General features: G+C 52.4%; 1 protein-coding gene across 13 annotated transcripts in view; it reads left to right on the top strand.

Annotated features, from left to right (window-relative positions):
• TCF4 (transcription factor 4) overlaps nt 1-13,698 on the top strand; it is a 1,236,777-nt gene that overhangs the window by 377,250 nt on the left and 845,829 nt on the right. For all 13 annotated transcript variants that reach the window (XM_069627021.1, XM_069627025.1, XM_069627024.1 and 10 more), the window contains one exon: nt 909-1,005. In XM_069627021.1, coding sequence (XP_069483122.1) covers nt 909-1,005 — 97 coding nt within the window. The remainder of the gene's footprint in view (nt 1-908; nt 1,006-13,698) is intronic.

Genomic DNA, 13,698 nt, shown 5'->3' with positions numbered 1-13,698 from the left:
ATAAAATGTGACAGTTCCTAATATATAATTAATGGGTGAGTAGTTAAGTAAGCTTATATAGCTCACTGTACTGCTAAGTAGTTGTGTCCACTAGTCTAGGATTGTACAGTCCTCTAGAAGATGAGTCTGCAAATGTTGGCTCTCCTAATACTTCGGACTGCAAATCCCATCAGCCCTTCCCAGGGTTCTGAAATGGTGACAGGTCTTAAGATGCGTAGTCCAAAATATCTGAAGAGCTGTAGGTTGCAGGCCCCTGCTGTAGAACAACAATATTTGGAGGTTGTGTCTAAAGGAGGACCATAGTAACAAGGAGGGGAGGGAATTTATCACTTAGCCACGGTTGTTGATGTACTCCATCTTTGGCAGCCCATGTGTGCCCTGAAATGGACTTCTGATTTAGTGGCCCACCTTTCAACAGGTAGGCCTGCTGATAAATGATAGCTTTCTGGTATAAGGTATGTATGCAAGACATTTATCAGACTAAGTTATCACATGTAACAGCGCCTCGATGCCTAAAGGCTGTTTGCGTGCTATATAAATTTAAATAAATAAAAATGTAAAGGCTGGGACACCAGTCCTAAACCCTCATACTGTTGGCTACTTGGGAGCCAGTACCAGGATTAGAATAATGTATTTGTGGATTGTGGGCCATCTGCTGGAATGATGAAAGTGGTGAATGAAGAAACCCGCAGCCCTCCCCTGATGGGTTTCACAAATGCATGCTGCAGCTTCCAGTTACTTCAATCATAGAGGCACAGTGTATGAGCAGGCCATTATCGCTTTCAGGTTAAACAGTTTGAAAATGCAGTAACTCACTATTCTGATACTCCTGGTCTTGATTTTGAAAATGTTTTCCATAAGCCATTTGATGGGAGTGTGATCTCTATATATTCTTCTTACATTAACAGAACTACGGAGATGGGACCCATTATGACCATATGCCAAGCAGGGACCTTGGGTCTCATGACAATCTCTCGCCGCCTTATGTCAATTCCAGGTTACACGGTAAGGCCATCTGGTTTATGGATTTTTCTTTTAAATGCTAATTTTGTTAATGGATGGAGGGCCTAACATTGAAATGCACCAAGAAATCCTACCACAAATATCATGATACCATTAAACAACCCCTCTCCCTTCAATTGAAAAGTGTGAAACTGATTAGGAAGTTCCAGGCAGTTCTCAAAATGTTGTTTAAAATCAGTTTTTAGACATGCCCACACCTGTCTGTTTCGACCGATAGCGATTACCATAAAGTCATGCATTATGGAAGAAAATGCTCTTGTTCCCTGGTAGAGAAGAGCAAATACACTCTTGTTTCAATAAATAAACTCTGTCCCAAAACCAAAACGTATACTCTGGGACTTGATAATGCAACCTAACTTTTTGAGAGGGGTAGTGCTGTGAATGCTGCAGATTCTGTTGTGTAATTGTCTAGTTCTGATAAGCCTGAGGAAGTGCCAGAGTCGTATGAGTTTAAGGGTTATTTACAGTGATCCTGGGATGGAAACGCAGGTCTCGGTCTCCTTTCTCGTATGGTGGAATATACAATATTGCCATGTGCTATGGTCTGGCGCTTACAATTAAGATTTGGTACAAATAGACCAGGCTGTTAATCGGTACTCCATTAGCCAAATGAAGTAGACCAAATCAATGGGCTCTACTCTTCCACTGTCGAAAATAACTTGCATGAATTAATATACACACCACCCAGGTGTAGTGAATATCTCTGAAGAGTACTTGAATTGCAATGGAGAGATGGGACTCCCTGAAACATGTTCCCTTCCAGACAGCCCACTTCTTCCCTGTATTGATATGAAATCGTGTTGTCTGTGGCTCAGCCACTGCCTTGTTTCCTATGTCCTGTAGAAGTGTACAGGTTTTGAGGTTGATGCAAGCTCACGTGCCAGTTTCGGCAAGATTTCATTCAGCACCTTGGTCCGATTTGGGTATACATGGGTGGAGGTGTCTGTGCATTTTGTAATGGTGCATTTTGTAAAAAAGGTGATTCCGGAGTATGTTAAATGTTTACCGCAGCTTATGTTGAAGGCTGAGGCTACATGTTGTCAAGGAACTCTATCAAAATGTCTGGAAAATTGTCCTGCATGGATGTTATACACCTTATGGGCTCAACCCACAAGTGTTGTTTTCAGACATAATTTCAAGAGTATCTTCCATTGAGGGGGTAGTCTTATCCTCGTATAAAGTGGAATTTTATGGTGCTACAAGTCTTTGCAGTAGATCGGGGCACAATAGTGCCATCCAGTTGATTTGCATCTTGGTCTATCAAAAGTGCATATAGTGATTAAATCACGTGAACGCCTGCTTTGTGGTGTCACCTAGCCCAATGAAATTGACAAAATGTTTAAACATGATAAATTTAACCTGTAGCTTAAGTCCCAAGTCTGGAAAAATGCAGTGCTTTGTTATTCTGCATAGTCCCGTGCCCTTTCCTCCATACTTGTGGAGGACATTCCGTCCTTCAGGACGGACCGGAGCACTTTTGTAAAAAAAAAAAGCATCAAAAATGTAATTTGTGTCTTTATTTTTACACAGGGCCACTGCTCTGGACCGTACCCCTGCCTTCCTGAGCTCTGCCCCCGCACTGCCCTTCAGTCTTTTTTTCTGCGCGGACGGATGCGGACGCACTTGCATCACTGGGAATATTTTCTTTTTGTTCCCTTGTCCTTCATTCCTGCTCCGGTTCCATGGTCATCTTGTCCTCAGTCTATGCCAGAGTGTCTGGGATTCGTGTCCTGTTCATCCTGCGACCGTCGTTTCGCGGAAGCGCATCCCCACTCTTTGCCTGGATTCTTTAGACCCGGAACACAATTGGGACATGTGCTTCTGTAGCGACTCCCTTTCCGTCCGTGTACTCCAGCGTCGGCTTGTCAGGTGGGAGGAGGTGTTGCAACGAGTTCCTCCACCTCACTTACAGGTCTTCATTGACAAAAGGAAATGACCGCTAAGTTCTTTCCTTTTCAGGGCACCCCGGCCAGGGGACTCCTTCCCAGGGTCTTCCAGGTCAGCGAGGGGCTTAAGTAGCTCTACTACCAGGGATATCCTTGAGGTATCCCGCAAGGGGCCTAACAGGTGCACCAACGCTTCCTCCGAGGACCCCCGCAGGGTGGGCTGCCAAAATCGTATCTTCTTTCAAGGTTCCCCATTAAGGGGCTAAAGTTGGGCCCAGTTATTCTGTGGCTCTTGGCAACGGGGTTCGGCCTCAGGTTTCCACATCGGGAACGAATTGCACTGAGTCTCAGCTCGAGGCCCCTCTCAAGGTGGCTAAATGTACTGGGATTAACCCTGAGTTTCCCCTTCTTGGGGCTATATTTAACACTGGCAGGATTCAGGGACCCCCATCAAGGGCCCTGGCTGTTGGGAGCGGCTCTCAGCCTTCCCACGCTCAGGCTCGTGGTGACACCAGTTCTGCTGAGGGGGCAAAGAAGGTGGTCACGCACCATATGCCTTCCAGTACCTGCTCTGCCGAGGGTCTCCTTATTGGGGCTAATTCTTCAGCAGTCCCTAAGGTGTTGAGTAAGCACCCTAGATCTGCGAGTACCGGCTCTGCCGAGGTTCCTTGCTCCAGGGCTAAAATGTCACATAAGACCCCTGCACTCCACTGAGGGGGCTATGGCCTCACTACACCAGTGAGTCAGTGCACCTTAGGCGTTAACAAAAAGGTGGCCCAACCCCCGCGGACCACAGCAGCCATTTTGAATAACTCTTACACCAACGTTCACTACGGCTGGTGCTGAGGGTCTCCTTTTGGGGAAGAGCAGCCTTCTCCATGCTTTGTCGAGCATAAGAATCCGTTCCGCCCTCCAATGAATAGGCGTGCTCGGACACCGCTGCCGCATACAGTCTCGCTCCCTCCTGCGTCCGCACTTTTGATCTATGTGGATCCAATTGGTGGTGGTCCATCCTGGCAACCATACTCCTTGCGGTCATGGGGGTATGCCCCTTCTGAGCGGCCACTGCCCACTCCAGTGCCCAGACCTTCGTCCTGTTTTTTGGGAAGTTTCAGATGCTTATGCTTTCTGATCCCATGAAGGCATACTTTAAGGATATGTTTTTTTTGTTAAACTTTGGTTTTATTAGCATTTTCTTAATATAACAAACAGGCTCCATGCATGTTCAAAAGAAGTACATATGACAGGCCCAATGAACCCCGCCCCCCCTCCCCTACTCCACCCACCCCAATACTTGCCCGCCCCCATAACCGCTTAATCAAACAGAAACCATAATTTTGGGAGTCTTAAACTGTTCATTTGTGCCCGGAGCTTGGTAAAGAGTGTGGACGTAGACAATCATCTATGGCTGTGATTCGACCGCCTACCCCCAGGCCGTGGGCGCCCATTCCGTCTTGGTTCCTCCCAGTCCTGTCCCACCGGGCCCCGTCCGGGCCCCAACCGGGCATCAGTGGTCGTCCCATCCCCAGGTCTGCTGCACCCCATACCAGTTCTCCTGGAATGCACCAGTCATTGTTCATCATTGCCGTTAGCTTGTCCATTAAGAACACATTTTTCAACTTTTTTAGCCAGTCATCCTTTGAGGGGGTCTCCGGGCTCTTCCATTTCTGAGCCAGGGCCACCCTTCCCGCCCTCAGCATTGTTTCCCACATTCTGGGGTACCTGTAAGTATCCGTGGCCTCCGGGGGGAGACCCAACAACACAGTCAGAGGGTTCTGGGGGAGCAATTCCTCGGTGACTTCAGCAATCCAGTCCCTCAGCTTCTCCCATTACGCCTGCACTTTTGGGCAGTGCCACCACATGCGGCCCCTCGATCCAGTCTGGCCGCACCCCCTTGGACACATGGGGGACACTCCCGTGAACATTTTTGATAACTTTACGGGGTCTCTGTGCCACCTCTGCAAGATCTTGAAGTTAGTAGTGTTCAGGATCTTGTACATCCCTGACACCGTTCCCTTCCTAGAGGTCGCTGTGTCAAGTAGTTTCTCAAAGGGGGTTAGCTGTCTCTTCAGGTTCTGACCCCATGATTGGTCGCAAAGAATGCCCTTCAGGCGAAGATATTCGAATATGGAGAGGGACCTCTGCACAATAGCGTCCCTCAGATCCTTGTATGGTAGGAATTCCCCCTCCCGGAACAACTGCCCCGCCCATTCCAGTCCCGAGTTGGACCAGGCCTGTGCCTTGCGGAACCCCCTACTACCCAGATTGAGGGGGTGTCCCCAGAGTGAGGACATCAGAGATGGCCACGACGTTGGGTGCGCTGTTTGGGGGCCCTCCCTCCAGATTGCCCAAAGTACTCCCAGGGTGGGGTGGGTTTTAAGTCTGTTTGGGATGAACCTGCGCGGGGCCCGGAGGAGGTCTCGAACTTTAAGAGGGTGGGCATCCATATGCTCCAAGTAGGACCAGTAGGTGCCCATTTCTTCCCTCATGTGCTCCAGGAGGACGCGCAGTTGGGCGGTGCGGAAATAAAGTCTGGTAAGCCAAACCCTCCCTCTTCTCTCTGTAGGGTCAGGACCGCCTTCGGGGTCCTTGGGGTCCTGCCCTGCCAAATAACCGTAGAGTCCTAAAGGTTTGGTCAGGGACGCTGGTTGGGAGGGAGGTGAAGAGATACAGCAGACGTGGCAGCACATTCATCTTTACTGACTTCATGCGGCCGTGCCAGGACAGAATCATTGAAACCCACCTCCTGAGGTCTGCAGCAATACTTGCCAAAACGGGGTCATAGTTGGTCAGGGTGCGTTTTGATAGATCCCTAGTGAGGAGGACGCCCAGGTATCTGATGGAGACCTTTCCCACTGCTATCCCGTTAAGTATGCCCATGGAGTCTAAGCCCAGGTCCCGTGTTCTCATGGGGAGCAGAACTGATTTAGACGCATTAATCTTCACCCCTGAGAAGTGCCCGAATGCGCCCACCAGAGACAGGAGGGGGGAGGGAGGAGCTGGGGTCCACCAGGTAAACCAAGATGTCGTCCGCGAACAGGGAAAGCTTAAATTCCACTTCGCCCCTCTTAACCCCTTTGATATCTGGGTGTGATCTAACTGCTATGGCCAGGGGCTCCATTGTAAGGACATATATCGGGGGGGGACAGCGGACATCCCTGTCTTGTGCCCCGTGAAAGGGGGAAGGGATCCGATAACCTGCCATTCACTTGTACCCTTGCCATCGGAGCTCTATATAGTGCAGCCACCCATCCCCTGATGTGTACGCCAAAACCCATTTTCTGGAGGAGGAGTTCCATGTATCTCCACTCGACCCTATCGAATGCATTTTCCGAGTCCAGGGAGAGGACACTCGCGTCGAGGCCCGACTCCTGGGCGTGGTGGAACAAGTCTATGGTTTTACGGATGTTGTCTGAGCCCTGTCTTCCCCTTATGAACCCTACCTGGTCCCCGTGGATCAGTTTCGGTAGTATCTCCTCCATCCGCCTCCCGATTACCTTGGCTAGGATCTTAACATCGATCAACAGGGATATTGGGCGGTAGGAGGATCACTCCGTGGGGTCCTTTCCTTCCTTGGGCAACACAACAATTATGGCCTCCATCATGGAGTCCGAGGGTCCCCCCCCTCTAATACTCCGTTGAAGACCTTCTCTAAGTGCGGGGCTAGGGTCGAGCGAAACCGTTTATAAAAGTAGACTGCGAAGCCATCCTCGCCCGGGGAAGTGCCCACCTTCATCCCGCTGATTGCATGTTCCACCTCATCCTCGGTCACGAGGCCCTCCAACCCCTCTGCCATCTCCCCAGTAAGGGCTGGTATTTGTATTGAGTTCAGGAACCCTTCTATCTCTGCATCACCCCCGTTATATTCTGATTAGTATAGTTTTTCGTAGTATCGGCGGAAGGCCTCTCCTATGTGGGGAGTGTCGTGGCCTATTGACCCTTCTTCGTTCTTTACTGCTTTCACCATTCTGCTTCTCTGTACCTCCCTCCGTTTCCAGGCCAGGATCCTATCCGCCCTATCCCCTTTTTCGTAGTACTTTTGCTTAACCAGTTGGCGACTCCGTTCCGTTTTGTGCAGGAGGAGATCTTTCAACTGGAGCCTATAGTCAGCCAGAGTGGTGAGCTGATCTCGATGCAAGGGACCTGCAAGGGGACCCCCCGGTTGGAGTTGAGCTATTTTCTCTCTCAGGGATTTCTCCTGGGCATCCCTTACTTTTATTTTGGGCACGCTTTTTGATAAGGAGTCCCCTTAGGGTTGCCTTGAAGGCGTCCCATAGGGTGTGCGGACCTACCTCCCCATTGTCGTTAAACTCGGAAGAATTCTGTTATGGCGTCTAACACCTCCTGAGCGTGGACCTCATCCTTCAACAAAGAGTCGTTGCATTTCCATCGTCCCCTGCAGTCGCTTAGCCAGCCCCTTGCAATGGTGGTTTGGACCATGTCGTGGTCCGACCAGGGGACGGGGTCGACCTTGTGGCCAGTGACGAATGGGTACAGGGTCTCGTCCACTAAGATGTAATCTATTCTGGAAAAAGATGAGTGAATGGCTGAATAATATGTGAAAGAGGGGGCTCCCGTCCTGGGAGTCGGGACTGTGTCCACCAGACCTAGTCCTGAGTTAACCCTTTGGAAGGTCCGAGCCATGGTCTCATCCGTTGCCCTGGATAACTGAGGACCAACGCGTTTCCTGTCCTGGGTTGGGTCCAGGACCATGTTGAAATCTCGCCCCACCACCAACACACCCCGGACAAAAAGCTTAAGTTTCTCCCCCACCTCCTCCCACAATTGGGCTTGACCTTCGTTTGGGCCGTATACTACCGCTAGGGTAAGTGGGGTGCCCTCCAGGGACCCTCGTACCAACAAGTAACGGCCCTCGGGGTCTTTCAGTATGTCCTCTTTTTCGAAACCAACATTTCTCGCCAGGAGGATGGCTACCCCTCTTTTTTTTTTACACTTGTGGACGCGCAAAAAACCTCCCCTATCTCTCCCCCCCCCCCCCCCCCGAGTCTTGGGCTCCGTCACCTGTGCCCAGTGAGTTTCTTGTAAGAATAGAAGGTCAACGTTAGCCCTCCTAAATTCCCTACAGACCAGGGACCTCTTTGTGGGGGTGTTTAGGCCCAGCACGTTGAGTGAACCCACTCCCAGGGCCGGCGGACTCTCAGCCATTATCTAGGATCGCTTCTCTCCCGTCGACATACTCACCACCCCTTCCTGCGTGCTCCCTTGGTTTTAATTTGTGCTCCCCCATTCCTCCCTCTCCGTCCCACTGGGTGGGCCTGTAACTTTTCCCCAACTGCCCCCAGTCACCGTCCAGAACTGAACAACCCCAACTGTGTGTGTCTCCCCCTTCCCCCCCCTCCCCGGCATCCAGCCAATTAGTTCTGCCATCGCTGGCTTTGGCCGAACCACCAGCCTGCCCACCTCGGCCAGGCCATCTGTATAAAGCTCATCGCCTTGTGCCCCCCCTACCCTCTTATTGCAGCGTCCCCTCCCTGGCCCCCTTATACTTGCTGTTCATGGGGACGCTGAGTAATTGAACTTCCGAGACACCATTACACCATTTTGGAGCCTGACGTGTTGCCCCCGTCCTCAGTCCTCAGTCGTTCCGCTCTCCGTCCTTCGCTGGCGATGGTGTATTAATTTTTCTGAATTTCCTTGCGCCCGTTTTCCTTCTCCTGTCTCCTCATGGGCCAGAGCCACTTGGTCTGCCCGTCTCCGGGCCCGATGGGCCCCTCCGGGGGTTCGAGTCTACTACGTAGTCCTGGATGGCTCCCCTTATGTCGTCTTCCGTAATCAGAGTTGACCGTTGACCCTTATATTCGAAGGTCAGGGAGAAGGGGTAGCCCCATCTGTATCGCACCCCTTTCTCCTTAAGCAGTTGAGTTAGGGGGCGGCACATTCTGCGTTTGGCCAATGTGTAGGCCGAAATATCCTGGTATATTGAGATCTGAGCGTTATTGTAAGTGATCTCCCATGCTTGTGTGGCCTCCTCCAGCACTTTTGTCTTTTCCAAGTAATCGTGAAACCGGACCAGGATCGACCGGGGGCCCCGCCTCTCTGCCCACCGCCCTGTGCACCTTATCAAATGTGAGTTCCGTCGTCATCTCCTCCGCAAACAGGAGGGTGATGTCTCTCTCTGTTTCTCCTTCCGATTCCGGGACCCCAAAAATCCTGAGGTTGTTCCTCCGTTCCCTATTTTCAAAGTCGTCCATCTGCCTGGCCCGCTCTTCGTCCCTCTTCTCCAGGGCCGCTAGCCTCATGCCTATTTGTATTTCTTGGGACGCCGATGAGGATTGGTTGGTCTCCACCTGTAGTAGTCTGTCCTCGACCTTATCCACCCTCTGGTCAATTTTTTCAAATTTCTGAGCGATGTCAGAGCACATGTCCCTGATCTCCTGCAGGATCGAGGCGAAACCCTTTTCCATTGCCGCTGTAGAGGGTGCCGGGGCCTCCGGCTGGGCCATTTCGCTCCTGAGAGTCGTACCTTGGATGCTACTCACAGCGTCTTGAAAGCGAAATTCCTGCAACGTTTTCTGCCAGTTCATCTGGTCACCCTTAGTCCCCCACCGTCGAGACCACTGTGGCCCCTTGCGAGGCAGCCGGTGGTTTTCCTCCTGAGGAGCCCTGGGGGGGGCCAGTGGGAAAGAAGGGGGAGGGGGGACCGGGGCCAGGTCCCTCCCCACCTGCCCCTAGTGTGACTCTGATGCGGGGGTATCGGTGTTGGGCGGGCACACGCTCCGCCGTCGCTGGGTGGGGGCCTCACACCCTATCCAGTTTCACTGTGGCAGTCGGGGGTTCTTGGCGGAGCAGGCAACTGGGGCCGTCCGGCCAGGCCCAGAGGGTGTCTACGGGCGGGCACACGCCCCACCAATGCCGGGTGAGGCCTCGCACCCGGACACCCCCCGGGGTTGTCGAGGGGGGGGGTTGTCGGGGCCTCCTCAGTGTCTCCCATGGGGGAGGGAATGGTCCAGTCTGGCTCTCCCCTTGGTCAAAGGGTCTGGCTACTCCGCCTCGCCGTCCTCACTTAGTGCCTGCAGATCCCTCCACGACCGAAGTCGGCATGTTCGCGCTCCCTCCACTCGCTCTTCTGGTGGGAGCGGCACCTCCCTGCCCGCCTTGACTTTTTCAGGCTGTCCAGAGCCCAGCGACGACCCGTCCCGATGAGTGGGGGCTCCACTGCTCCAGTCCCCCAAACCCCCACCTCCCGATGGCCTCTGGGTAGTGTGTTTCGGCCCGGGCGGGGGGGGGGGGGGCGAGGGCTCACCTTGCGCTCCAGGTCTGTGCTCTCGGTCCACGCCTCCTCGCGGCCTCAGTGAAACGCCTCTGTACCTCTGGAGCCGCGGCCGCCTAGGCCTCGTTTCCCTTCTCCTCTCGTGTGTGTCGGGGCCTGTTCTCAGGTTCCACAGGCTTCCCGGGGGTTGCTCTTTCGAGCCTATGGTGCCCGGGGGGTTCACAACGCTGAGTCGCCATGAGGGTTCGGGGGGCTCAATCCTCCGAAACTGCCAGGCCTCAGCGGGAGCTGTACGCTCAGGCAGCCATTAAGACCTCAAAGATATGTTTAAGGAAATGTATCTTGGCCCACCTGTACCGCTCCTGCTCCGGCAGATCCTACTCCGGCCCTGGTGGTGCCGCCTCCGCCACCTCTGCCTGTGTCATGATCTCTGCTTCCAAAAGATCAGGACTTGCCCAACTCCCTTGGAAGCAGACCCATAACCCCGGTTCCGAGTGCCAGCCAGTCCCAATTGGGACCTTTTGGACCCTGTCCTGGCGCCAGTGGCACCAGGCTCATAAAGATGCCCAGTCCCAGCGCTGGAAGCGCCGGGCTCATAATGCTTGGGTGGACTTAACTGCAGCAGACCATGCTGCTTACTTACCTGCCAGTTGAACCCCTGATCCTCTTCTGTTTGGGACTACTTTTCCTGTTGGGTGGGGCAGGAGCCACTCCCTAGGTTCAGAACACTGGAACTCTTCTGGAAAGCAGGAACTCTTTTCTTACCTAGGCGTGGCTGTGGAAGGAGACACCTAAGCACTACAGGAGGCTATTTAAACCACACCCGATGGATGAATCTTGCTTTGCGTTATTCTGCATTCTCTGCAGCAGAACGCTCATTGTGTCTTCTGCTTCTGATCCTGGGCCTAAGGGAACAAAGGCTTACCATCCTGGAATCCAGTCTTCAGCAGCACCTGTAAAGACAAAGAAAGAACAGGTTAGCACTACGGTCTTCAGTGGCAGCGCATCTCTTACCTGGTCCATCGGCTGTCACCAACGCCTCACACTGCATTCCGGCATCTGAAAGACAAAAGCTTACCAGCTCTTCACACGCTCCGGAGGCCTTCGGCGCTGCATCCCGCATCTGAAAGACAAAAGAAGGTGCGTTTAAAGACATTGGGCAACTTTATTACTCACGTGCCATTACTCCTTCCCACGCCGAATCCAGTGGGTATTCCAGCACCCTTCAGCCTCTCTAAAGCTCCAAACTTGTACCTGCAAGATAAAAGGGACACAGTTAGTGCGCATCGTGAAGCAGGCTACAAGCGCTTACTTACGTGCCTCCAGGCGCTTCTATTCCTCACGCGGGTTCGATCCTCAACTCTCATCAGCCCGTCATCCGCCATCGCCGGAACCCTGCAAAACAAGAGATATCATTACAAAAGACTTTTAAGACATTTGAAGTGCCCAGAACTTACCGTTCGTGCAGTTAACGACGGACAGCAGTCCTCTGAGGTCAAGAGGCCTGCACCCTTATCCAGTGAAGAAACTGGTTACGGCACCCTGCCCCGAGGCAGATGGAGAGCTCAGCGTTCACTTAACCTAAGGTGAGGGTGTTAACCTTTGGGGTTCTACAGGAGAAGAGAAAGGGAAGAGGAGAGAGGCACCCAATAACCCAAGTTCATTAATCCCATATTTTCTATCTGCAGACATCTTACTCTTCGAGTCAGACATACAGTGCACAGAGGTCCAGCCCAAAGAGCCAACCGTGTGTTACACATCACCTTTGAAGATACGGCATTCACCCAGTCAAGACCGGCGCCTCTGCGGGAATCAGGTGAGCGTTACAGCCTGCAGGACCTCCTCCACCACTTCCTCCTCTGCATTCACCTGTAGAAAAGACATTTGGTGCTCTGCCAAACTACACAGCGGACCAGGACAGTGATGAGCCGCCCACTCTATTAGAGACTTTCACGACCTTGTGCTGGACATGATGGCACTGCTAAACATCTTAGTAACCGAGGCACCAGCTCCACAGGAGAGGGTGCTTTCTGGAGCCTTCACACTGTCGACACAGAAGCACACCGGCCTGTTCCTCCCTCCAGAAGGACGTCTTGGCTGAGGTCTGTAAGGTCTGGGAAAAACCTAATTCCGGGCAGCATCTGAACAAGAAGATTGACGCTCGCTATAAGCTTCATGCTTCTGAGGACATATCTTTGTCCGCATGCCCACTCCCCTCGTCGACTGTGGTGGCAGCAGCTATGCTCCAGTTCAAGCCGGCCTCCATGCTACGAAGTTCTTGAGGGAAGTTCAGGACAAGGTACTTGATCTCCCCTTCGCGGGTAAAGAAATGTTCCACTCTACAATGAGGAACTAACGAAGACCAAGGCAAGCACACAAACTGCCAAGTCTTTGTTGGTCCCTGCGTAAACTCCAGCAAAGGCACCTTACACTCATAGGTCCGGGTTCCAAACAAGGTCCTTCTCTGGGTTCACAGATTTTTTTTCAGGATCGCTGTGCATGCCCAACTGATGCTTCGGCTGGCGGGCCTCGCCTTAAGCAGCAACGGCAAGGAGGCCGGTTTTTCTCTCGCCCAGCAGCCTCCTCGTCTGGAACGTGTGGTCTCTGCCGACAACACATCCAAATGATATTTTCCATCGGTTGCATGAGACTCCGGTGGGAGGACGAATTTGGTTTCATCTGGAGGCGTGGCAGACCATCACAGAAGACATACGTGTTTTGTCAGTCACTTAGGTGGGTTTACCCTTCCCCATTAAACCACTCTTCAATCCTCCCTTCCAGCAGACTAGGTTGCCCTCCCTCAGAGCCGAGGTGCAGAAGCTTCTAGACCTTAGAACAGTGGAAACTGTTTCCCTTGGGGGGAGCAAGGGGAGGGCTACTACTCCCATTTATTTAGTGCCCAAACCCAACCAGGGTGGCCTGCGCACTATCCTCGACCTTTCCAAGTTCAATCCTTTTCTCCCCCAAAAGAAATTCAAGATGATTACACCATACCTCTCTCTGGAAGGGTGATTGGCTCAGTGTAGCGGACCTTCAGGACTCATACATGCACATTCTAATTTGGAGCTTGCATCGAAAATATCTGGGTTCTCCGTGGGAGCAGAACACTTCCAGTATCGTGGGCTCCCTTTTGGTTTTAGCTGCGTGTCTTTACTAAGATGATGTCCGTCATTGCAGCATTCCTCACACTACAGGGGTTCCATGTATATCCATACTTGGACGATTGACTCCTGCGCAGTCCTTGCCCACAGATGGCTACAACCAATCTTCAGTCGCTCCTTCAGCTCCTGTTCCATCTTGGGCCGTCAGTGAACTGACGGAAATCATCCGTGACGGTGTCTCAAGACCTGATCTTTCTGAGTTTCCATTGGGATATCGTCAGTAGCAGAGTTTTCCTGATGGTGGACAGGATTGCGGACCTATCAGCCACGTGTCCGCTCTTCCTCCAGTCCTCTCACATGATGGCTTGGTGGTGCCAGAGACTCTTGGCCCTCATTGCTTCTTGTGTATTAACGCTACCTCTTGTGCGCCTGATGAGACCATATCAGCTTGCTCTTT

This window comes from Ambystoma mexicanum, chromosome 6p (assembly GCF_040938575.1).
Source record: "Ambystoma mexicanum isolate Mex_15411 chromosome 6p, UKY_AmexF1_1, whole genome shotgun sequence".
NCBI classification, from domain to species: domain Eukaryota; kingdom Metazoa; phylum Chordata; class Amphibia; order Caudata; family Ambystomatidae; genus Ambystoma; species Ambystoma mexicanum.
The sequence above is the reverse complement of the archived record's forward strand: the minus strand, read 5'-3'. Positions and strand labels throughout refer to the sequence as shown.